Source organism: Camelina sativa, chromosome 11 (genome assembly GCF_030686135.1).
Source record: "Camelina sativa cultivar CO46 ecotype springtype chromosome 11, ASM3068613v1".
Lineage (NCBI taxonomy): Eukaryota > Viridiplantae > Streptophyta > Magnoliopsida > Brassicales > Brassicaceae > Camelina > Camelina sativa.
This window is the reverse complement of record NC_141890.1, coordinates 36,688,945-36,710,800: the sequence shown is the minus strand read 5'-3', so window position 1 is coordinate 36,710,800 and position 21,856 is coordinate 36,688,945. Positions and strand designations below refer to the sequence as shown.

The following is a 21,856-nucleotide window of genomic DNA, read 5'->3' as shown; positions in this document are numbered from 1 at the left end:
ATATATATAAAATATGAGTACACTAAAAACATGTTAATTATAATTAAATAATATCAATTATATTATATCATCAAATAATATCAACTGTATCATATATATTTTATATATCATATGATTGTAACCGTATATAATCGTAACCGCTTCAACCGAACTGTATTTAAGCGTAACCGTTTAATCATTTATTAAACGGTTATGGTTAAGGTTAAACAAAATTTCTAACTGTAATCAGTGGTTAATAAATTGTAACCGTGATAACCATGATAATCGTAACCGTGGTGCTGCCTACTTGTATGTTCTAATCCTTGTTTTAAAAATTGGTCTCAGCGGCCGGTTAATCGCCGGAAAAGCGCTCAGCGGTACCCAACCGCCGCGATTTTAGCAACTTCGGCCAATAAATCGGATATGTGAAAAAACTCAAAGTTTTGTTAGATTTATGATGAGAATCGGTTATTTATGATTAAATATGAAGATTTTGTATAAAGTATTGTGTAAATCGACCAAAAAAATGTTAAGAAGGGAAAAAATTAAACTGAGTTTTAGGGTTGGTGGATGCGCAATCAAAGAAAAAGATGAAGAGTTTACCGATTTTACCCTCTGATAAATGAATAGATTAAAAACTAACTGATGGGAATCAAACCTGGGACATGTTACTCTATTATAATGACTCGAACCATTAAACCATCGAACTTTTTCAAGATTTAACTCATGAAATAATATATATACTTGTCCAAGTTAGATATAAGCCCTAAAACTAGTTCCCGATTAATTCTCGTGTAATCTTTGATTAATCGCTAGGTCCACATCAACCGTCCGACTAGCGCCTAGCGATTTCTAAAACAGGGGTTCTAATGAATCAGCAAAACGCAGTCGTTTGATCTGTTGTAGCCTCTCGGGGAGAGAGTTATTACATTAAACATCATGTCGTTTTATTGGTTTTCTCTAAGCACTGTACGTCGGTTTAATGTTATGTTGGAAACGCTGTCGTATTGTCCTGGTACGGAGGAGTTACATCAAAACAGTGTAAAGCTGCCGCCATTAACGAAACATCGGAGAGAGAGAGAGAATGAACATCGTTGGATTGAGCAAACGTTTCTTCTCCGATCGTCGTTCTCTTCACGGAATCAACAATGCTCTCGTCGGAACTGTGTTCTCCGGTAGGAAACCTATCCTTGGATTCTCCGGCCGATCGTTTCACGAGCTCCGCAAGGCTGGGAGTTTCGTAGTCCCTCGCGTCTTCTCCGTGTCGCGAAATCTATCGACGAACGCTTCGTCTCCTTCGAAACAGCCTGCGTTTCTACGATGGTATTTGAGAAAGCTCGAATCACACCCTTTCGTGACTAAGAGCGTCACTACTTCCCTTATTTATATGGCCGCCGATCTCACTTCTCAGGTTTGGCTCTCTCTCCCTTGTTCGTTTTTGTTTGGAGTCTTTATGGTGTGGAATTAGGTTTTGAGTCATTTGTAGTTTTGGAATTTAGGGTTCATTCTCAGGGGATTTTATATTTTCAATTAGGAAGGAAACACCAATCTTGCATTGTTTCATCATACATAGAGAATTCCAAATTGATGTGTATGTTCTTACTTTTTTGTGTGTGAAAGTACCTCTGAAACTAGATTAGAGTCTTAGTAGTCAGAAGAAATGTTATACTTTAGTATAGAATAGCTAAGATAGCAATAAAAACTGTGATTTTGGTGTTTGGTTTAGTGGTGTTGTTTTCTAATTTGTTTTACTTATCTTTGATCCATTCTGTGTTCTCAACGACTGTTTCCTTTGGTATCTAAAGACTGTATTTACAGTGTTTACTGAGACACTGGAAAAAAAATATCTGTTTTGGTAGCTCGGGTAACCAACTATGCCGATAGACTAATCTTTATATTCAAGTCGTTTTTTCGTTTTTTACTGAATACTGGATGAGTTTGGTATTTTTGTGCTCAGAAAACTCACATCCCAATTGTCTAATGATCTTGTTATCTCTTGTGCATTCTTATAAGGCAGACATTTGTTAGGTGTGTGTCTTGGGGTGCTTATAAACTCTCTTTTTCAGTCATTGTATGATAATCATGTTTTCGTTAGCTTCCGCGGAAACTAGAGACTCTTTTTGTTGGTTTATTATTTGTGCTGACTCTCTAAATTCTTCAACAGATGATTACAATGCCTCCTGCTGGTTCATTTGACCTGATAAGAACAGCTAGAATGGCTAGCTTTGGGTTGATATTTCTCGGGCCGTCACAGCATCTGTGGTTCAGTTATCTTTCTAAAATATTGCCAAAGCGCGACGTGTTGACAACCTTTAAGAAAATAATGATGGGGCAGGTTCTTTTCGGACCTTGTAGCAACACGGTCTTCTATTCTTATAATGCCATTTTACAAGGTACATCTCATAATTAAGCTTGTCGATTGAATCTCTGGTCTCAAATGGATTTAGCTTTTTACAGTTCTACCTGTAAATTTATCAATACTCATCATGTGTTTGGAGTACTTGCATGTTGCTGGTCCATCATAAAGGTGAAAATTCTGACGAAATTTTGGCAAGATTGAAGCGAGATCTTCTGCCAACATTGAGAAATGGACTTATTTATTGGCCGGCCTGTGATTTTGTTACATTTAAGTATGTGCCAGTTCATCTACAGGTAAACCAAATATCTCTCTTACTACTTTTCCACTGTTTGGTGTGATTTTAAAAGTTTTTCCAACTTCAACATGTAATCTCTTGGTTGCAGCCACTGATGAATAGCTCGTGCGCTTATATATGGACGATTTATTTAACATATATGGCAAACCAGACGAAAGCTGACAGCTGAATAATCGACACTTTTATTGGTCACACGCAATTCGCAATCTCTTTATTCCATTGAACCGTCAAGTAAACATCAGATAATAGTACTAGTAGGTTTGTTTTTTTGTATTTACAATTCAGCAACAGTATCTCATAGATATGAACATTATTATGTATGGATTTTGAATTTTTTTATCCAAGCATATATTTCTAAGAAAGTCCCAAAGTTCCATCACAAATATTGCCAACATGTGCTTTGCCATCTTCTTTTTCTCTACATCCAATTATTCTCTGCTGATCTGCGTGCCACTCATCTATGTCACTAAGACCCTCCGTAGTCTCATCTCAAGAGCAAGGTTCTGCATACCTTTCTGAAGTCCGAACAAGAACATCCCGATCTTGTTCGGTGAACTCATGAACATCTGATAGAGATAACCGGCGATATCTTTTCTTTGTCCACAGGGACAACCTTTGGTGGTGGTGCAAACTTAAGAGGGCTCCCCCTCTTACACTTCGACAACACTAACCCTTTGTCATTCAAATTATCTAGGTTTTAATCAGGTTTAAGTAGATAAACCATGTTGTAATTGACTATTAACCTTGAGCAAATGTCTTATGAGCAAAGTGTTTCAAATGAATAATTAGGACGGTTTTAGAGGTTATGATTCAACGAAATATGTATCTTACCATGGAACTAAACTTCCATGATTAATCCAACTAGGATTAGGGTACGACCGACCAGTTGTCTTTGGCCGTCTGGCTGAATCTATTGCCCCTACGGATTAAGCAAGGAAGAAGAGAAAAAAAAAATTTAAAGGCAACAAAGTCATTATATTTGGAGATGGGACACGGATCCTAAGTGTTTGGCCATAACCTTATTCGGATCTTAGATATATTAGAAGTGTATCCAAACACTCTCTTCTTCTTAAACCTGTAGGAGAAATCAAATCCAAACGCATAATATTCAATACCTACCATATAAGTTCTGTTACTAATTTAAACATTTCAAAAAATCAGCGATTATATACAAAACAGTTTTAGACAACTTACCATACGTAATAAACGGCAGCATTTAAAATAATTACCATTTTTGTTCGTCATTTAATCTGATAAAGATCAGCCAATCTTAACAATACCGATTTCTACACCTTACCTTCTAAAATCAAAACTAAATATTTGTATTCTTTAATATTTAGCAACTATTCCGGATCTTTAGTAAAGAAGATAATTAACGTATCTTATCACTAATATTTAATAAGCATATTCTAGAATTTATCATTTTCCGAAACCGTCTCTATTAGTCATATAAATACAAACCTCGATGAACAAACTTAATACTCAATAGTTTAGATCTATCAGCCAATTTTGTCATCAAGACTGCTAATCGTGGATGAAGAAAGCTCGCTAACATCAAGCCTTTCAAAACGAGTTGGAAAAGTAAAGGTGAAATCGTTGATAGTGTACAAGGAACAACATAGATGGGAGGGACTAAATTATTGTTTTCTTATTTGTTTGTATCTTATAGGATATACTACAGAATCAAACTTGCCAAAAAGAACGGTTTTGAAGGATGTTACAAACATACCTGGTCTTGCCAAACATGGTCGAGAAGCACCATCGATCAAGAGAAAGCAATTATAAGGAACTGAAAACAATGGGATCTTCCTTAAACAACAAATAAGGTGATAGTTAGTTATGGCATTACCAAGTTATTTGATCTATATTGTAATCATCAAAGTAACAAACATTTGTTGATATAATGAAGCAGGATCTGCTGCAAATCCAGCTTAACATCTTTACAAGAATCAAGGGATGTTAGCTTTGTGCTTGCTCATCCAGTAATCCGACTAAACGAAGACAAACTCATGGAATCTCTACGCAATTTAGTCCTCCAGCTATTAATAGCAAGCAAGGTAATAAGGATGTGAATAGATATTGAGTAACTGCTGAATACTATCTATACATTATTGTGTGTCTATAGTCATCTAATCATGCATTAGAACTAATATTAAGTCGATTCTCAGGTGTAGCTTCAATGTAAAATCTTTTATAGAACATACAAACAATACAACAATCCGAATATTATTACTTAAGTCAGAGCTATTTTAACTAATAACAACCATTACAAGAAGATCTTATGACAACTTTTAAAAATGAACTCAATTCGAAGAGTTACTGAAAGACAATTTACCTTGTTTTTTTTTTGTAATTGAAGGATCAGAGAGGCCTCCAAATATTGTACGCATGCTAGAGGATGACAAGACGAAGCAGTGGATCAAAAGAGAGGTCAGTTTTGTATAGCCATCAACAAAGCGGATCAGATCAAGAACCTGAAGCTGGATTGTAAAGAGAAATCGGGTTAAAGGAGTAAGCAGCGCGAGAAGAAGCTAACTACAGTGCATGTCGATATGAATTCTCTAGAGATGAGGCAAGGGTAACTTGGCCGTCTTCCGAAGTGAAGTCGCCGGAGAGGAGAGACGATACGAGATTGTTTCTTGGGGACTGATTCGCACGAGGAATGCATCGGATCTCGAATCGGTAACGGAGGAGATTCCTGAGATGGCGGCGACAATAATGGTAGGTGTCGTGGTGGATTTATAATGGTGAGGAGTAGACGATGAGATCGTTGAGGACAGAGAAGGTGAGCCGCCGAGAGGTTTGGCAGAGGAGAAGTCCATGAGAATTGAGAAGGTGAAGAGACTGATAAGAAGAAGATGGACAAGACCATCGTGAATCCGTGATTAACGAAGAAGAAAGTAGTAGTAGAAGAAAAGCTAATAGGAGAGGAAATGTGACTTAACACGAAAAAAGCTTTTGGGCTAATATGCAAAACAGGCCAACATAAATGGGTTTCGTCATTTGTGTTTTAAGTTAAGGTTCAAACAATTATTGAGTAATTAATCCATTCCATTTTTACTATTAAACTTTTATATATAACTTTATGTATTTTATAATTTTTCATATATTTTCATAACCTAAAGTGTCTATGTTATTTTATGATACATATCTTATTTTCAAATATTCAAAATGATATATATATATATTATTTACTTATTTATCAAAGCAATAATTAAATTTTAAAATTTTATGGTATTTTATTGTTTAAGGTTACTTAATCAAAAATTAATTACTAAAATAATATTTCTATTAACAATTAATAAATATATTATTTCAATCAATCAATTTACTAAACAATTCACTTGCACTATACTCTAGAATAACAAATACAAGATGAGAGCATGTAGTTTCGAATCGAATTCCAAATAAGTATATAAGTTTAAATTAAGAAATTTTATAGAAAAAAATGATTGCCAATTACACGAAGTATACACACATAGCCACATATGCAAACAATATAAATATCTTATTAACTACACGAACTATTGTCATCATACAGTGATATGCATTAACAAACATGAGTTCAATGTACAATATCATAACCATCAATTTTGGGTGCTTTGTTTGCCAGAATTGGGTGTTGACTAATAGTGACTAACGTTAACCGATGTTGACCGACATTTATTTTTTTTTAATTTATTTTTCTGTTGACCGATGTTGAACGACGTTTAGGTTTTGATGTGTGCTCATGTGTTGGCGTATACTTCGTGTAACTGATAATCACTTTTCCAATTTTATGCAAAATTTTAGTTTTATCCCACACAGAACTTCAGAAATTAATGGTTCTTGCCTATCCCGTTTCCGATCATTAATACAAAAAAAATTTCTATATTGAGAATGTCCCATATTAATTGGGAATACATTCGTTATGTGACGGAAATTTGAAAACATGTATAGGACATAATGGGACATAACAAATATTACATTCGTTCCCTAAATATTCGTATTTGTTTTAAACGAGCTTTAATCGTTTCAAACGGGTTTTAAACGGATCTCTAATTTGTTTACAAATATAACACCGCACGTACGTTAAAACTTAAGTGATAAGGTTGGAACTCGAACAAATGAGCAAAGATAAATCATGTTGCTACCCATAAATCGAACCACTTCACCCACATTCATAAATCAACACAACGACCAATTATTCAAGAAATTCAAACATTCTCGAAAGATATCATAATTCGCTATGATTTAGGCCCAAAAAAAAAAAACTAGTACACCAATTCACTCTATTTTTATTACATTCTTGTAACACTTACAAATTTCCAACATTTTTCTATTTTTAAAAAATCATGAATATATTTATATTTAGAAAATTATTTGACAAAATAAAACTAGGGTAGGTAGAACTAGTATGAGGTTAACCACATAATTCACATTGTCAAAACCAAACTTAGGCACGTTTTAGGTCATTTTGCCTCTTTCAATCATAAAATAAAAACATCATAGTAGACAAAATAAAACATCATTTTTCTTATTGTCCTTATATTTTTTTGTCCTACTCTCTTCTCTTATTTTCTTTATATTTTTAAAAAATAAACAATTGGCACGAGATATTTGCCGTCAGAAAACAAAAAAAAAAAACACGATATTTGTTTTTTCCGCCATTTTCTTCTCCACAGAAAATGAATTTTTAAAAAGCCAAACTGAAAGCCATCAAGAAATCAACACGTGGGAACAATTAAAGAGCTTACCGACAGTTTTTAATAGTTTCGTTCGTATTCAACGGCACTCGGACAAAAAGGGAGAACCACACTGAATCTTTTCATACGTGGCCCAAATCTAATTGGTATGACGTCATCATGCCGAAAGGCAAAAGGACCGCAGCTAGTAAGTAATATTCCTTTATTCTCCTTCTTGGAAACTCTTTTAATTCGACAAAAGAAACTAAAACGAACCGATCCAAATTAAACAGGAATTCATCATACACCATTAATCCAAATTTTATTTTAATTTCGAATTATCAAAACTGAATTCGAATAAACCTAATTGATTTTCTGCAACAAAGTTTATAGAAAAGTGTTTACCCAAAAAAAGAAAGAGTATAGAATAATATGTCTAAAAGAAAGTATATAAAAAATATTACATTAGATTATTTTATTTTCAATATGATCAATCATTTATCTAAAACGGAAACAAATCTAAACAATTTACGAGTCTATTGAACTTAATACTTTAAATGGTTGAATTTTAGTAAGTTTTTATATGATATCATAGTTTTAGATACCTTGTTATGATTTATTGTAAAACTTTCCCGGTTACCAATTACCACTTTCTCTAGAATGTTTTATAATTATTAGAAATAAAATTCTCAAAGTGTTGTGGATAACTACAGATCCTAAATTATATTTTCAAAATACTATTTCAATAAAAATAAATTTATTAGATTCTTTTAATAAATCATTTTAAATGTTTGACTGAAGATATCTTATAATAGGGTAAAATAAAATAAAAATTAAATCGAACTGAAATTATTAGAATCTAATGATTTGAACCCCTGTTTTAAAAATTCCCGCCTATCACCGATTACGTCCCGTCAAATCGCTAGGCACACCCTCTCCGCTTCGATTAATGACTAATCCCCGCCTAACATCAATTGTCCGATTATGTCTATCTAATCCGATTATTTTCCGCTTAATTTTGTGTATACCAATTATTTTTGGAACTAAATTTAAATAAGACATATATATTTTTGTTATTTCGACATTTAAATTAAGAGTTTATGATGTTTTACAATGACTAATGTATAAACGTTTAATAAAATTTATAATTTTAAAGACAATACTATAGTTTTATATTTTTTTTTTAACGTAAACAGAATTATACATAAATTTAGTACAATATATTTTAATTTTACTACTAATTTAATAAAATAACCCTAAAACTAGTTCCCGATTAATCTCCGTTTAATCTCTGATTTTCTTGCTAGTAGGCACTAGATCCACTCCAACAGCCCGACTAGCACCTAGCCATTTCTAAAACAGTGATTTGAACCAAATTGATTCGATACTAGTAATATCCGTATTAATCCAAATGCTCATGCCTATTTTTTCTATCTTTAATTCGAATGTGCATGCCTATTTTTCAATTGATGAAAGGACCTAACAGTCTTTTCCGTATTTTATTTATATTTATAAAATATTTGTTAACAATAAAACATAGAATATAATATACGGCTGATATTTCTTTCCTTATAAATAAAAAACATTTTAATAATAAATAAAATAGTATTTTCCTCTCTATGTGTCTATTTAGTTCAAGTTATTGCTTGAAACGTCAGTTTTTTGGGGGTTGAGTTTTCGTCTCCCTTTCTACCTTCTCTCTCCTTCTCTGTTCTCTTCTCTTCTCTCTTCACTTTGCTCAAATGGCCGGCCTTAGATGGAGAGAGTGGTGGAACACGATGGCCTTCCCCACCCGACGCATCTGGAATCGTTTCACCGTTAGCGTTGGCTTCCGACACAGTGGTAAGCTCCGATCCCTCCACCGTCCCTCTCACCAGCCCCTTAAAACGTTTTATCTGTTTCATGGAAACCAACAAAAAAAAAAATAGTTAGTTTAGGTTTTTATCAATTTCTTTTGTGATTCTTGATCATATAATAGTAACTAGTTTAGATTCTATCAAATTATTTTGTGATTCTTGATCATATAATAATTTAGATTTTTTCATCTTCTTTTGTGATTCTTGATCATATATATAATAGTTGTTTAGATCTTATCATTTTCTTTTTGTGAATCTTGATCATGTAAAGAAACTGTCGGTGGAATTTTTTAGCTATAGGATCCAAAAAGACTCTTGAGCTTCAATGTAGTTAAGGTCTTTGAGGGTTTTATTGCTTTATCCGTGATGGGCTTGTGGTAAAATCCTTACTAAGTAGGTATATTCACCTTCCGGATTAGTAGGACGTCTCTATGAATCGGTGTTATATCTTAAAAAAAAAAAGAAAAAACTAAATGATGGTCTTGTGTGTTGTAGGACTACTGAGGTTACAACATGACGTGAGTTCTTGTGAGTACGAAGACATACACATAATGTGGAATCTGTTACACAAGAACGAAGATCATAATCGCGGCGTACAGATCAAACCACAACAACAACAACAGAGGAAGAAACCTTGCTGGAATCTTCTTGGTTCATATCTTTGCCAAAGATTCTGATCGGTTTTATTATATATATAATCCAAGATGTTCCAAACCATCCTTGTATTTGAGAGAGCCTTGACGGGTCCCTTGCAGTGTGGTGAGGTTCGCAAAATTTTAATAAACTCGAGGTTGCAGAGTTTTTAGCTGTTATATATTCCGTGGCATGCCTCTATATGTACTTATGAGTATTATCATCACATGAGTGTTTGTAGATATAAAAAATACACAAATGTTTCACAAAGTTTGATACTACTAAGTTCATCTATTCTGGTTTCTAAGATTTTTTGCTCAACTATCATTAGAAAAAAAACAATTTATAACCTATGTTGAGACATAATATGCACATGTCTCTAAAAATATTTCTTTGATGGCTTACTTGCATTTCCATAATATACTGAGAAACCAAGTGTTCTCTCTAGTTTTTAGATTTACTACTTGCATAATTCATCGAAATACAAAACTCTTGATCCCTTAATGAGAAAAAATTTTGAAATATAATTTTTGTTTCTTTAACGGGAAGGCGAAAAAATACGAAAATAAATGTTTTAGAACACTCTTTCTCCATACACCCCTAGAAAGCAAAAAATCAATATTTGATTTTCTTGGATACCTAAGCTAAGGAATCACTGATCAACTTTGGTGACTATGAATTACTCCAAAATGTATAGCTAAGTTACAAAATATATAACTAAAATCTCCCAAGTTACATACACAAATGGAATTTCTAATAGAAGAACACACTCTCTTATGAATTAAATGATCAATACATTAGTTTTAAAATCAAATGCTTTTTGAAGGGGAAAAAGAATGATAGTGATACCTTTAAATTGTTGTTCTCTTCGAAAGAAAAAAAAAAGAAAAAGAAAATGAATATCCTTATTCCATCAAACAGATTAGACTTCCAAGTTAGTGGTCATTATTAAAATAATTAGATTTCAACCAATGAATCCATGTAGAAAGATGAAATGTCAGAGTCAATTGGTTAGATACTGATGTCCAAACAAGTGTGTGTTTGTTGCATCCTTGTATATATATGTGTGTCGGCTGCTTCTGGGCTTATTTAAAGGCCGGTCTTCAAAAGAGTACTCAACAAGTATTGTGTGATGATGTGATAGCTTTTTTCTCTTTTTTTGGTTGGACATTTCACCTAACGACTCTTTGATTTTATTAAATGTAATGTAACTAACGCATTTTGATATTTATATATCTCTTACGCCTTACTTTTTCCCCAATGTCAAACTTACATATTCTTTTCGTGTGAATCTTTTTATCTTTTTACTTGCCTCAATCCTTTTTTTAATTATTAATTTCTTGGTCTTAAGGGCCAATATTACTCCACTGCATATCTCTATTAATATTGATATATATTTCAGAATTTGATGACTGATTGCTACGTCAGAATATATATCTATACGACGTACCAACTGGTTGAGTGTCTGTCTAAATTTTGTACTTTGGATGTCAGTAGGGAATGTCAGTATTACATAACTAATACTTATGAGAGAGAAACAGGAGAAGGAGAACCTAAGGCAGATGTCAAGAAAGCAAAGCCGAACTACATGGTGTTTAAAGAAGTGTAACACTCAACTAGATTCGTGTATCTCCAATCCTAATCTCCGATATCTCTACACTAAAACTTGAAGGGAAGTATTAGACTGGATAGAAGAAGTAACAAAGGAGAAAAATAATGCAGAAGTAACAAAGGAGAAGAATGATGCAAAGAAGAACTCAAGAATATCAAGATTCTATATATGCTTCAAGTATCATAAAGAGCCGAATTGGAGTCCAATGAAGGCCTATGATGAATCTACTCTTAGTAAAGCTAAGAGAGAAGAAGAAGGAGTTATCTAGAAAGTTCATCAAAACTCCTGAAGAAATGAGAGGGAAAGATGTTGAATATATATAAGTCAAAGAAAGGCAAGTGGATAAGAATAGTCACATGTGAGCCTAAGAGGTCACATGAGACCCAAAGATCAGTTTATGAGCTGTATCTATCTATATTGGGCGTCCACCAACATTCAAATATCACATGTTGCTGTTAGAGAAAGAAGGAACAAGTGGGAGAGTCACATGTTGGCTTAAGAGGCCATTTTGGAGTTGTCACCATCAACACTTGGGACCAGCTCACATCTCTCTTCATGTCGCTATCTATACATGCTAATGTGTATATTTGTATGTATATATGACCATTGGAGCTAGGTTGAAGATACCACATATGGTTCTCATTCATTTATGTATAAATATGTAACTCATATGCTTAATAAAAATTAATCTCTCCAATTGGGGGTTTTTCCCTTACTAAAACCGTTTCTTATACACTCAAAGGGGTAGATGATAGTCTTTATAATCTCATGGAGAGACCAAACTTTGGCAATGCTTGCTCACTACCTTTGTTTCATTCTATTCTCTACACCATTCTCTAAACTATTCTAAAGGGTATTTGAGTTATATGTGGTGTGAGAGAGCTATTGCCTCTCATACTTATTCTTGGGTATACACAGCTTATATTGGCGTGTATAACTCCTTCTTTACTTTAAGAGCACTCTCATTGAGTTGTATCTTAAAAGCTTTACACATGAACACACATATTCCGTTTTAAGTGTTCTTGTGAGTTTATATTGGAGTAGAGTGTATCTTGCAGCTCTCTCTCTCCAAATTCTAACAATACGGACATTATTACGATAATGCAAGAGTAAATTTATGCTATTTTCTCGTCGTTAGATTGATTAAGTAAGGAAACCGTATAACAAAACTAAGACTTATGCTTGGCATGGCATAAATAAATTTGTTTTCAGATTTGTCGACAGAATTATCATGAAAAGTGTAAAGATTAGATTATATCAAATTAGGGTTCGCCCTAACTTCCTCTCCCAGACACGGCTATCGAAGCACCGCTACCACCAAATCTCTCCAACGCCAGTGGAGTTCCTGCTCGCCGACATCGGGAAAACTCGACCTCTGCTGCCTTTCGAAGCTTTCTTTCCCCCTTTTTAACGAATCTTTTTTTTTCCTCCTTTTTGGACCCTGTTGAATCTTTCCCAACTCTTATCAAAGAACCCAGACTGCAGAGAAGGTGTTTTCTTCATCGTATTCAGAAGGGGGTGGAGCCCAGCGAACTCCATTATCTGTTACATTGGCTCAACCTCTCTGTTGGCAGATCTAGAGTCCTCTTGCTATTTACGATTCGATCCGGAATGCATTTCACCTCCTTCAGTGATGCGACTAGTCTCCGTTATTTGACTCCCACCTCAAATTCGGGCCACCTCTTGAGCTTGGCCGAACCGATCTTGCTTCCACCAAAGACGATGAAGCCTCCTTCACTCTCTCCGGTTAGCTGCTACAAGATTCACCTTCTCGGGAAATTCACAGAAGCCTTTGGATCTCTATGGATGAGATTTAGTTCTCATTTCGGCCTGATAGCATCTCAAGTGTTCCTGCCCAATCCTCCAAAGCCCATGTCATCTCTATCTATTTTGTTGTTATCTGTTAGACATTGCCTAGGCTCATTTGTTGATCTCGTTGTTCGAAAACTGGATCTGAGACCCTGATTACCTAGAATGTTTTGGATCCACATAGGTTATGCTAGAACCCTGGTTAATGCTCAAATTGTGACATTGTTTGCGATATCCCACAACTGGAAGAACCAAAGATTGTTTAACTCTTTACCATGGAAGGTGGATTTATGGCGGAAGTGGGTTCCAGATATGTGGGTTTTGCCGCTCTTCGAGAAAAAGTGGAATGGTTAACGCAGATGAGATATGAGATTGACCAACTCTTTTCTTGCTCACAGTCACCAGAACACCGTTACTCGACCAGATCGAAGGAAATTGCGATTATCCAAGCCAAATCTTGGCAGTGGCGGTGACGACAACAACTAACTAGCTAACCAACGTTTTTGGATTGTTTGGTTAATCTATCATCTTAAATTAATTATTTAGTTTATAGTAAATCATTTGCACAATAGATTTATTATGTTTTTTCAAAAAATATTTTTATTAGTATATTTATTTTTATATTTAATTAGTTATTTTATATGAATTTAAAAAATACTGATATTTAATATTAACATATGTATTAATAATTAGTAAGTGATGAAAGTATTTATATCAGTTATTGTAACCGTTAAAAATACTAAATCACTTACATAACATGATTTGAACAAGTAACATCATGTTTTGTAATGGACACAATATAAACATGATGCCAATATTATGTATAATTGCATCACTTTTTAATAAAACTATGTAAATTATTTGCATCAACACATTTTAATTAATTTTTTTTTCATCATTTATAAGTAATACAAAAACATAAAATAAGTCATACACAATGATCTTTTTTTTTTTAGTATTTCATTCATTTTTAGTTGAACTGTTTGATAATACAAGCTATAATAAATTTCATATATTTTTACTAAGTTTTAAATATTATTATTGATATATTCAACTTAATCAATTTAAAATATTATTAATATTATAACTTATAAAACATTTAAAATATCATGGGACATGTTTGGATTAAAATTAATATAATTTATTCTTTACTCTCACTTAGCTACAGTTTATTTCCTCATTTACATGTTAAAACAGATTTGTTTAACTAAAACTGTATGAAATAAAAATTATATTGCAGTAACAAATATTTAAATTTTTGTAATAAGTATAAAGGAAAACATGAAAGGATTGATGAAAACCTCCACAACCGGACTGTCTTAACAGTGGAATCCATAGGCAAAATAACAAAGACATAATCATAAGTAGTAGAAAAAAAAATCTTCAAAAACAGAAAATTAAACAAAAAAACTAAACTAACATTTAAGTTTGACTAGGATAAGTATAAGACATCTCCGGTGTAACAATAAAATTCTTAAAATGCTGTTTCTTAAATAAGAAAATTTGGAGGTAACAAAAAAGCATGTAGTTATGTTCTCGCACAGATAAAATTCTACATTTGATGATTACTAATATCTATACTATTAAAAAGAGAAGCATTTTTTCAAGGCAAAAATAAAACATTCGATTAGGACAAATATTATCCTTGAATAAATTATAAAGCATACAATAAAAGAGGGACAGTCACGTAATTTTATACATCAAAACGGGCAGATCCGTATGTGACCCGGTTTTTCTAAATTCGGATCGTGTTTTACAAATCGGATCAGGAAAAAAAATCTTGGATCAAAACAGAATCGACCAGACCACAATTATGTATAATAAAGGTCAAACAAAAATATATATAATATAAATATTTTATGGAAGTAAAAACAAATCAGTGTTGGTGACAATTAGTAACTTCCATAGCTATTATTGTGGAGCATTAATCACAAATCACAAATCCTAAATAACATATAATTCAATATAGAAAACTATCCATATTTAAATTCAAATTTAAAATGAATTAAGTTGAAATCTCAAAATTACCTTATCTAATGATATAAAATCAAATATCTAATTAACCTCAATTGGTTGTTAATTATCATTTTAAATACGACCATAATTTCATTGATTTAGCAAAATCGTTTTTAATAAGTAAATTAATGTGATACAAACTCTACACGTTTCACATATTTTCTTGATTTAGTTTAAAAGATTTTAAATTATCACATATACGAAATCTTAGGTACTTACCAAAATATGTAGCTATCTTAGCTTCTTACAAAAACGGGTATAAATTCAAAATTATATATAAGTAAACATATTTAATTTGGTTATATATTTTTGAGATATTTTTGGAAACATTAATTATCGATTTTGATGTTACCTAATATACAAATCGAACAATTTAAAATAGATTGTATTGAGCTAACCTAATCTCTATATAAGATGCGTCTAAGTATTTTGTTTCATTCATTCGCAAAAACTTCTCCAAGTATCAATATTTTGAGTTTTGAGTTTTCTTCCTTTTATTTTTCAATATCTTTTAGTTTTTCAGATTTGAAACTCTTCAAGAACATGTGAAACATAAAAGTCAAGACTGTAAAACTTCTAAAATACGGATGCTGTGAAACAGTAAGTTGTTATAATCTATTTAATCTTACGATTTTTTTTGATTAATTACAGTTTTTTTATGTTATAGTACATATATACATTAACTATAATACTGTAGTTTTACTCTATGATTATATTGTTACACATCGCCTATTGATATTAAAACATATTAGTGCGAGTGATTTCTTCGATATATTTCCAAATCATAATAAATTTTGCAGTGCTATAAGGTTCTTTTTTATTTGTAAAAGTCTTTTCTTAATTATGAAACTAATTTATGTTTAAATGTATTTTTACAGGGTTGAAAATTCAGGCATAACTCAAGAAAATATTTGTGAGCCCTTTTTGTTTGGTTTTGAACTACTCTTATATATATATTTTTTTTTAATGTTTTTAGGATTCTAATATTTTCTTTCTATTATAAAGGGTTCCCAATTACATCATGGTTGACGAAATACTAACAATTACATGTTTTGTTTACCTTTATGAAATTATATCTTAAGACTATCGTAACTGGGAAAATTGTAATATCTTTCATTTAAGATATAATATTTTAAATTGATATTTTCATTTTTATATATTATTATAGATACATGAAAGTACCAATATACATTCATGGAGGTACCAATATATAAATGAATTTAATATTTTTTAGCCACACATGTTTTAATAATATCTATATGTATATATATGTTTGCAGGCGGTAAAAATAACAAATGTTGACATATGGTGTGAAAGAGAAAACATGAAGAAGTTATTAATTCTAATCAAATTCACTAATTGATTGTGTTTAGATTTTATATATAGAGGAAAACAACATCTAAATATATATTAGATTTGTTTATCCATCCACACATATAGCGTAGGTATATATGTTTATATATATATATATATATGTGGTATAAAAAAACAAAATGTTACTAATATATTTTATTAAAAACATTCGAATTGTAAATTCACATTTTTGTTTCTTTTCATTTAATTTGTGTGCTATTTAAATTGGGGCGATCAAACAAAACAAAACATATGGCTAGAATTGCCTATCCAAACTGATAGAAACTAATAATATTAAATCAAATTTTGGAAAGACAATTATAAATTCAAATAATATAAAGATATCAAATTTAATTCTACCGCATAAGTAGAACTAACTATCATACCAACTAAAAAGAAAGAATCCCCCTAATCTTCGTTAACCATAGAACTTATCATACTAAGTAAAAAGAAAGAATCCCCCTAATTAGATTTGAACAACCATAATTACTGTAACTGTGATAATGTATAAGGATAAATTTCAATATCAATGAATAAAGGATATCATATGAAACATACTATGAAATATGCTATTTTCAATAAGAATAAATAAGTCAAACTACAATATGATATATAAATTATGTTTGGGTTTCTCCCAAACGAGACTTCAAGAACTTTTTGTCAAAAAAAAGTGAAACTTAAACGAGTTTCACTTTTTTTTTCCACATTAATATATAAAATTTTGGGTAACATGCTAGAAATCTTATATATATATATATATATAACTATATTTAATTTTCAAAATCTAATTTGAGTATGTGCAATTTTGGAATGGATAAATATCTATTTTAGGATAATTATTTGAAAAAATTTGGATACTTTTAAAAATTACAGAGTTTGAGACTATCAAAACAGAAAATAATATTTTAACCGATCTCTTAAAACATATTTTATAGATCATTGGTGTCAGAAATTACGTTTTTAAATAACTTTCATCCAGTTTGGGCAACTAAATTGGAGTTCTATTTTAATTAATGTTTGGTTGAAAAAAGGCATACTTTATAGATTAGAATTTTTTTTTTGAAACGCCGTTACCCACGGGTGTTGCAAATTCTGCAGGACGAATGTAGATATTGCTCATGTGGTTTTTGGAGAACCGGTTTTCTACGAGTAAAAAAATAGCAAAGTCGTTACAAGGTAGGCCTATCAATGTGAGTTTCCCCAGCTAGACAATTTAGGGAATCCAATTTGGTTAATCTTTATAACCGATCAATTCGGTTCACATTTGATTCGGATCCACCATTGTGTCGATCCAAATGTTATGGTGTAATCAATTTTGATCCAAAACCACAATTATGAAATAGAAAAAACATGACATGTATGGGACGTGACGAGTTTTTCTGTCCAGAAATAAACATATTATTTTCTTTTATTTACTGGTATGAGTTTAGATTATAAATATTAATAATATTTGTTAAAAATATGTTTACATACAAAATCTCACACATACATAATATATTGTAGACCTGATAAATAACTTTAACTTTTGAAATCAATCCTGCACGTACGTGCGGGTCCGAATTTAGTATTATATTTAATATAAATATATACCTAAATGTTTTTAATAGAAAGTGCATTATATGTTACATTTACATTTTTATAAATAATTCAAAGTTTAATTATGTTAATAAAATTGTATATGTTATCTCTCAGCTTTATCATTCATTAGAATTAAAACATTTGTTTATCTATTTTACATTTATAATGGAACATGAATGATTTTCAAAATAATTATCAAACCTAATTAATCAGTCAAGAAAGACAATAAATGCTAAAAACATGTGTTCAAAATCTATGAAGATTAGAATGATAAAATTTAATATTGAATGTAAAATTCAAACCATAATACTAAATTATACTAACTAGTCAACAAAATTAAATAATCCGCCAAATAAGTTATTCAAAGTCATAAATAACGCGCCAAATTTGAAATTAACCAGATAACAAAATATATTGACTTTGAATTGAAAATTTTCATTTCATTACCTTTTTTTTATTACTTAAAACTGTATAAAAGGATATGTAGACAAATGGTGTAAACACACACTTAAAGTTTCAATATGTCTTCCAATCCAAATATGTTCAACATATGCAATGATGATTTCATAAGCCATCGTGAAATGTCTTCCATCAAAATGAATCAAAACTCCAAGATGGTTCAATCGATGTTCACAACATCTGATTATGATCATATGAACCATGCAAATTTGTTTGCTTCTACTCCTTCTTTTTCTTCTTATCAAAATTCACATCTCTCTTCATCTTCTTTTCTATTTAATATGATGAGGAGAAACTTTGATTCTGCTTCTGGTGTTGAATATTTTCCTACCAATACACTTAATAGTGTCAAATATGAATTTGAACGTGTTAATAGTGTCATGGATTCTAACCCCAATATTTGGATTCCTGTTTCTCTTCCTCCATATTTTCTTGGTAATCAAGGCCAAGTTTTGAATCCAACACCTCTTAATTTCGTTTATCCGGACCATGATCATGATGTTCCTCATCATTATGCTGCTCCTCCTCATCATCGTGCTGCTCCTCTTCATCATAATGTTGCCTTTCCTCATCAGCGCAAAGATTTGAATCCAACACCTCTTCGTGTTGTTTATCCTGGCCAAGATTATGTTTCTCCTTATAATTCTGCTGCTCCTTCTCATCATTATGATGCTCCTCCTCATCATGCTGATTTTCTTCTTCAACAACGTAAAGATTTGAATCCGACACCTATTAGTGTCATTTATCCATACGATTACGTTGCCCCTCCTCATCATTCTGCTGCTCCTCCTCATCATGTTGCTGCTCCTCCTCATCATCCTACTACTCATCCTCATCATTCTGCTGCTCCTCCTAATCATCCTACTACTAATCCTCATCATTCTGCTCCTCCTTCTCATAATTCTGATAAGTTTTCCTTGTCATCAAAGCAAAACCATGTTCCTCAAGATCGTCGATCTTTGAAGAAAATTCTCAAACCAACCAATACTTTTGATTCTGAAGAAGATAAGAAAAGTGGTGATGATGAGTATGATGGTCGTACACATAGTATACCACGTGAAAAAAATGGTCCATATATATGTCCCAAGTGCAATGAGGTGTTTGATACTTCTCAAAAATTTGCTGCACATATGTCACTACACTATAAGAGTGAGACGAATAATGAAAGAGCTCAGAGACTTCGTGCAAGAAACAAAAGAAAATATCGGAAGTTCATGACGACTCTCAGAAGACCAAAACAGAGGACGGAATTGGTAGAAGTGGAATAAGTAACGAATAATGTTTCCTATATATTTTGTTCGTAAAAAAAAGCTTATTTATAATTTTATTTCCATTTTATCTTTTTCAACTTATTTTATTTTTAGCAAAGAAATGCAAATCTTATTTATTATAGAATGTCATCTTATTTGTTATTGCTAGATCTAGGCATTTTGTAATCTTAGATTTCTCTTTAATACTTCTAATGTTCAAGCACCTTTATGACCAATCCCACAGGAGTTTGACTCTACTAAGTAGCGTTACCACGCATAGTAGAGATTGGCTATAAGTCGGGTCTTGTCGATTCAATGATGACAAAAAAATACTTCTAATGTTTTTTTTATTTCTTTCTTGATATATTTTCATATTTACAGTAATTATAATAGATTATGATCTTTTTTTTATCTTTACCATGATTGACAACAATTCTCCAGATGCAACCAATGTTTGATTATGATTACGTTTTCTTATTGTGATAAAAATAGAAAATAAAGATTTAAATCATAATTCCCACTTCAAATTTTAATTTTTAAATTTAAAAAAATTATGATATATAATTTAGATTGATCTCTAATACAACATAATGAAAGTACAAAATTAACAAGAAAAAAAAATATATTAACAATAAAAATAATAGTTTCCTCCTTAACTATATATATATATATATATATATATAGTTGAGTTTATTAAAAATGGATCAGCCGATAATTGAGTTTATTAAAAGAAAAGGAAATTAACACATAATGATTTGTAGCAGAAATACTAGTTTCTTAGGAATACAAGTTGTACTAATTATACCACTTTTAACAATTATACTTCTTTACTCAGTTATGCCAGTTATACCACTTTTCTCAATTATACCACTTCTAATAGTTATACCACTTTTCTTAGTTATACCAATTATATCACTTGTAATAGTTATATTCAGTTTTTTAGTTCTACTATAGTTGCAAATTGATTCTTTAACCGAAAACAGTTACCTACTTACTACTCACTATGAATAAACCACTAACACCCATTGTGTAGAAATGTTTTGACTGTAACATTTTAATGTAGATATGTTAATTTGATAAATATTAAAATAAATGTTAACTTTTGGGTCAAAATTAGCATATATATATTTGCAGTAATATATGATTGGAGATATGGTCAAAGATCCTTTTTTGTAACCATATCTATAGTAACATTTTTAAGTACAGTTAAAAGTAACCTCTGACTAAATTTATAATTACTTAAAATGTCATTACTTAGTAGACAAAATAAGTTAGCACACAAAAGGTATTTATGGAATGTATATTACTACTTATCTATACATCCAAAAAAACCCTTTACAATTAATTTTCTATAAAGCTTTTAAGAAGTTTCATTTAAAATGATTATAAAGCACAATTCTTATCATTTTAAGTTGAAACGATTTTAAAAGGTTTTCTAGAGATTTTAAAATTTTCTTAAAATTTTAAATTAAAATGATAATAAAAAATAATTATATTGTTTGATAAGGTTTTAAAGGATTTTAATAGGTGTTAAGAAAATATTAAAAGGTTTTAAAAAGATTTTGTAAGATGTTTTTAAGTATAAATATGATTAACACACTTTTTACATGATTTTAAAAGGTTTTTTAATTGTAAAAACATGAAATGAGTTGTAGAAACATGAAACAAGGCACAGAAACTTGAAACAGTCTTGAGCATACATTTTATGATTTCTCGTTTTATTCCTCTATGAATCTAACAAACAAGTTGTGGGAATCTCAAGGCAAGTAAGAATAATCTCTTTTATAGACGAGCCAAAATTTTACTAAAAATAGGAACGATTACAAAATGAACGAGCACGTAAAACAATCTAAGAATTGGTCGAGGCCGAGCAAGAATAGAATTAGTTGAGCTTCGGATTCTCTGTGGGCGAATTGTATAGATGATATTGCTATTTACTTTGCTTTAGAAAGAATTGTGGATCCCTTTATTGCGCCAAACCTTCCGATATTTA

General features: G+C 31.3%; 3 protein-coding genes across 3 annotated transcripts; all 3 read left to right on the top strand.

Moving 5' to 3' along the window:
- Positions 1-996: 996 nt before the first annotated feature.
- On the top strand, positions 997-2,995 carry LOC104725157 (uncharacterized). The gene is made up of 4 exons (XM_010443764.2): positions 997-1,390; positions 2,144-2,372; positions 2,507-2,631; positions 2,722-2,995. The coding sequence occupies exons 1-4, from the start codon at positions 1,064-1,066 to the stop codon at positions 2,800-2,802; spliced, it is 762 nt and encodes a 253-aa protein (XP_010442066.2). The 5' UTR covers positions 997-1,063; the 3' UTR covers positions 2,803-2,995.
- Positions 2,996-8,939: 5,944 nt separating this feature from the next.
- On the top strand, positions 8,940-10,093 carry LOC104725156 (uncharacterized). Its single transcript, XM_019232513.2, has 2 exons — positions 8,940-9,139; positions 9,649-10,093. Exons 1-2 carry the CDS (start codon positions 9,040-9,042, stop codon positions 9,828-9,830), a joined length of 282 nt encoding a protein of 93 aa, XP_019088058.1. The 5' UTR covers positions 8,940-9,039; the 3' UTR covers positions 9,831-10,093.
- An 8,569-nt stretch (positions 10,094-18,662) lies between these two features.
- Positions 18,663-20,104, top strand: LOC104728641 (uncharacterized). Its single transcript, XM_010447596.2, has one exon. It carries the CDS (start codon positions 18,676-18,678, stop codon positions 19,879-19,881), a length of 1,206 nt encoding a protein of 401 aa, XP_010445898.2. The 5' UTR covers positions 18,663-18,675; the 3' UTR covers positions 19,882-20,104.
- The last annotated feature ends 1,752 nt before the right edge of the window (positions 20,105-21,856 follow it).

What these genes read in the sequence shown, in the direction of transcription:
- LOC104728641 (XM_010447596.2), top strand. Translation starts at nt 18,676, where the DNA reads ATGTCTTCCAATCCAAATATGTTCAACATATGCAATGATGATTTCATA.
- LOC104725156 (XM_019232513.2), top strand. Translation starts at nt 9,040, where the DNA reads ATGGCCGGCCTTAGATGGAGAGAGTGGTGGAACACGATGGCCTTCCCC. An exon ending in CGTTGGCTTCCGACACAGTG is followed by an intron (nt 9,140 to 9,648) that starts GTAAGCTCCGAT and finishes TGTGTGTTGTAG; the next exon opens with GACTACTGAGGTTACAACAT.
- LOC104725157 (XM_010443764.2), top strand. Translation starts at nt 1,064, where the DNA reads ATGAACATCGTTGGATTGAGCAAACGTTTCTTCTCCGATCGTCGTTCT. An exon ending in TTATAATGCCATTTTACAAG is followed by an intron (nt 2,373 to 2,506) that starts GTACATCTCATA and finishes TCCATCATAAAG; the next exon opens with GTGAAAATTCTGACGAAATT. An exon ending in ATGTGCCAGTTCATCTACAG is followed by an intron (nt 2,632 to 2,721) that starts GTAAACCAAATA and finishes TCTTGGTTGCAG; the next exon opens with CCACTGATGAATAGCTCGTG.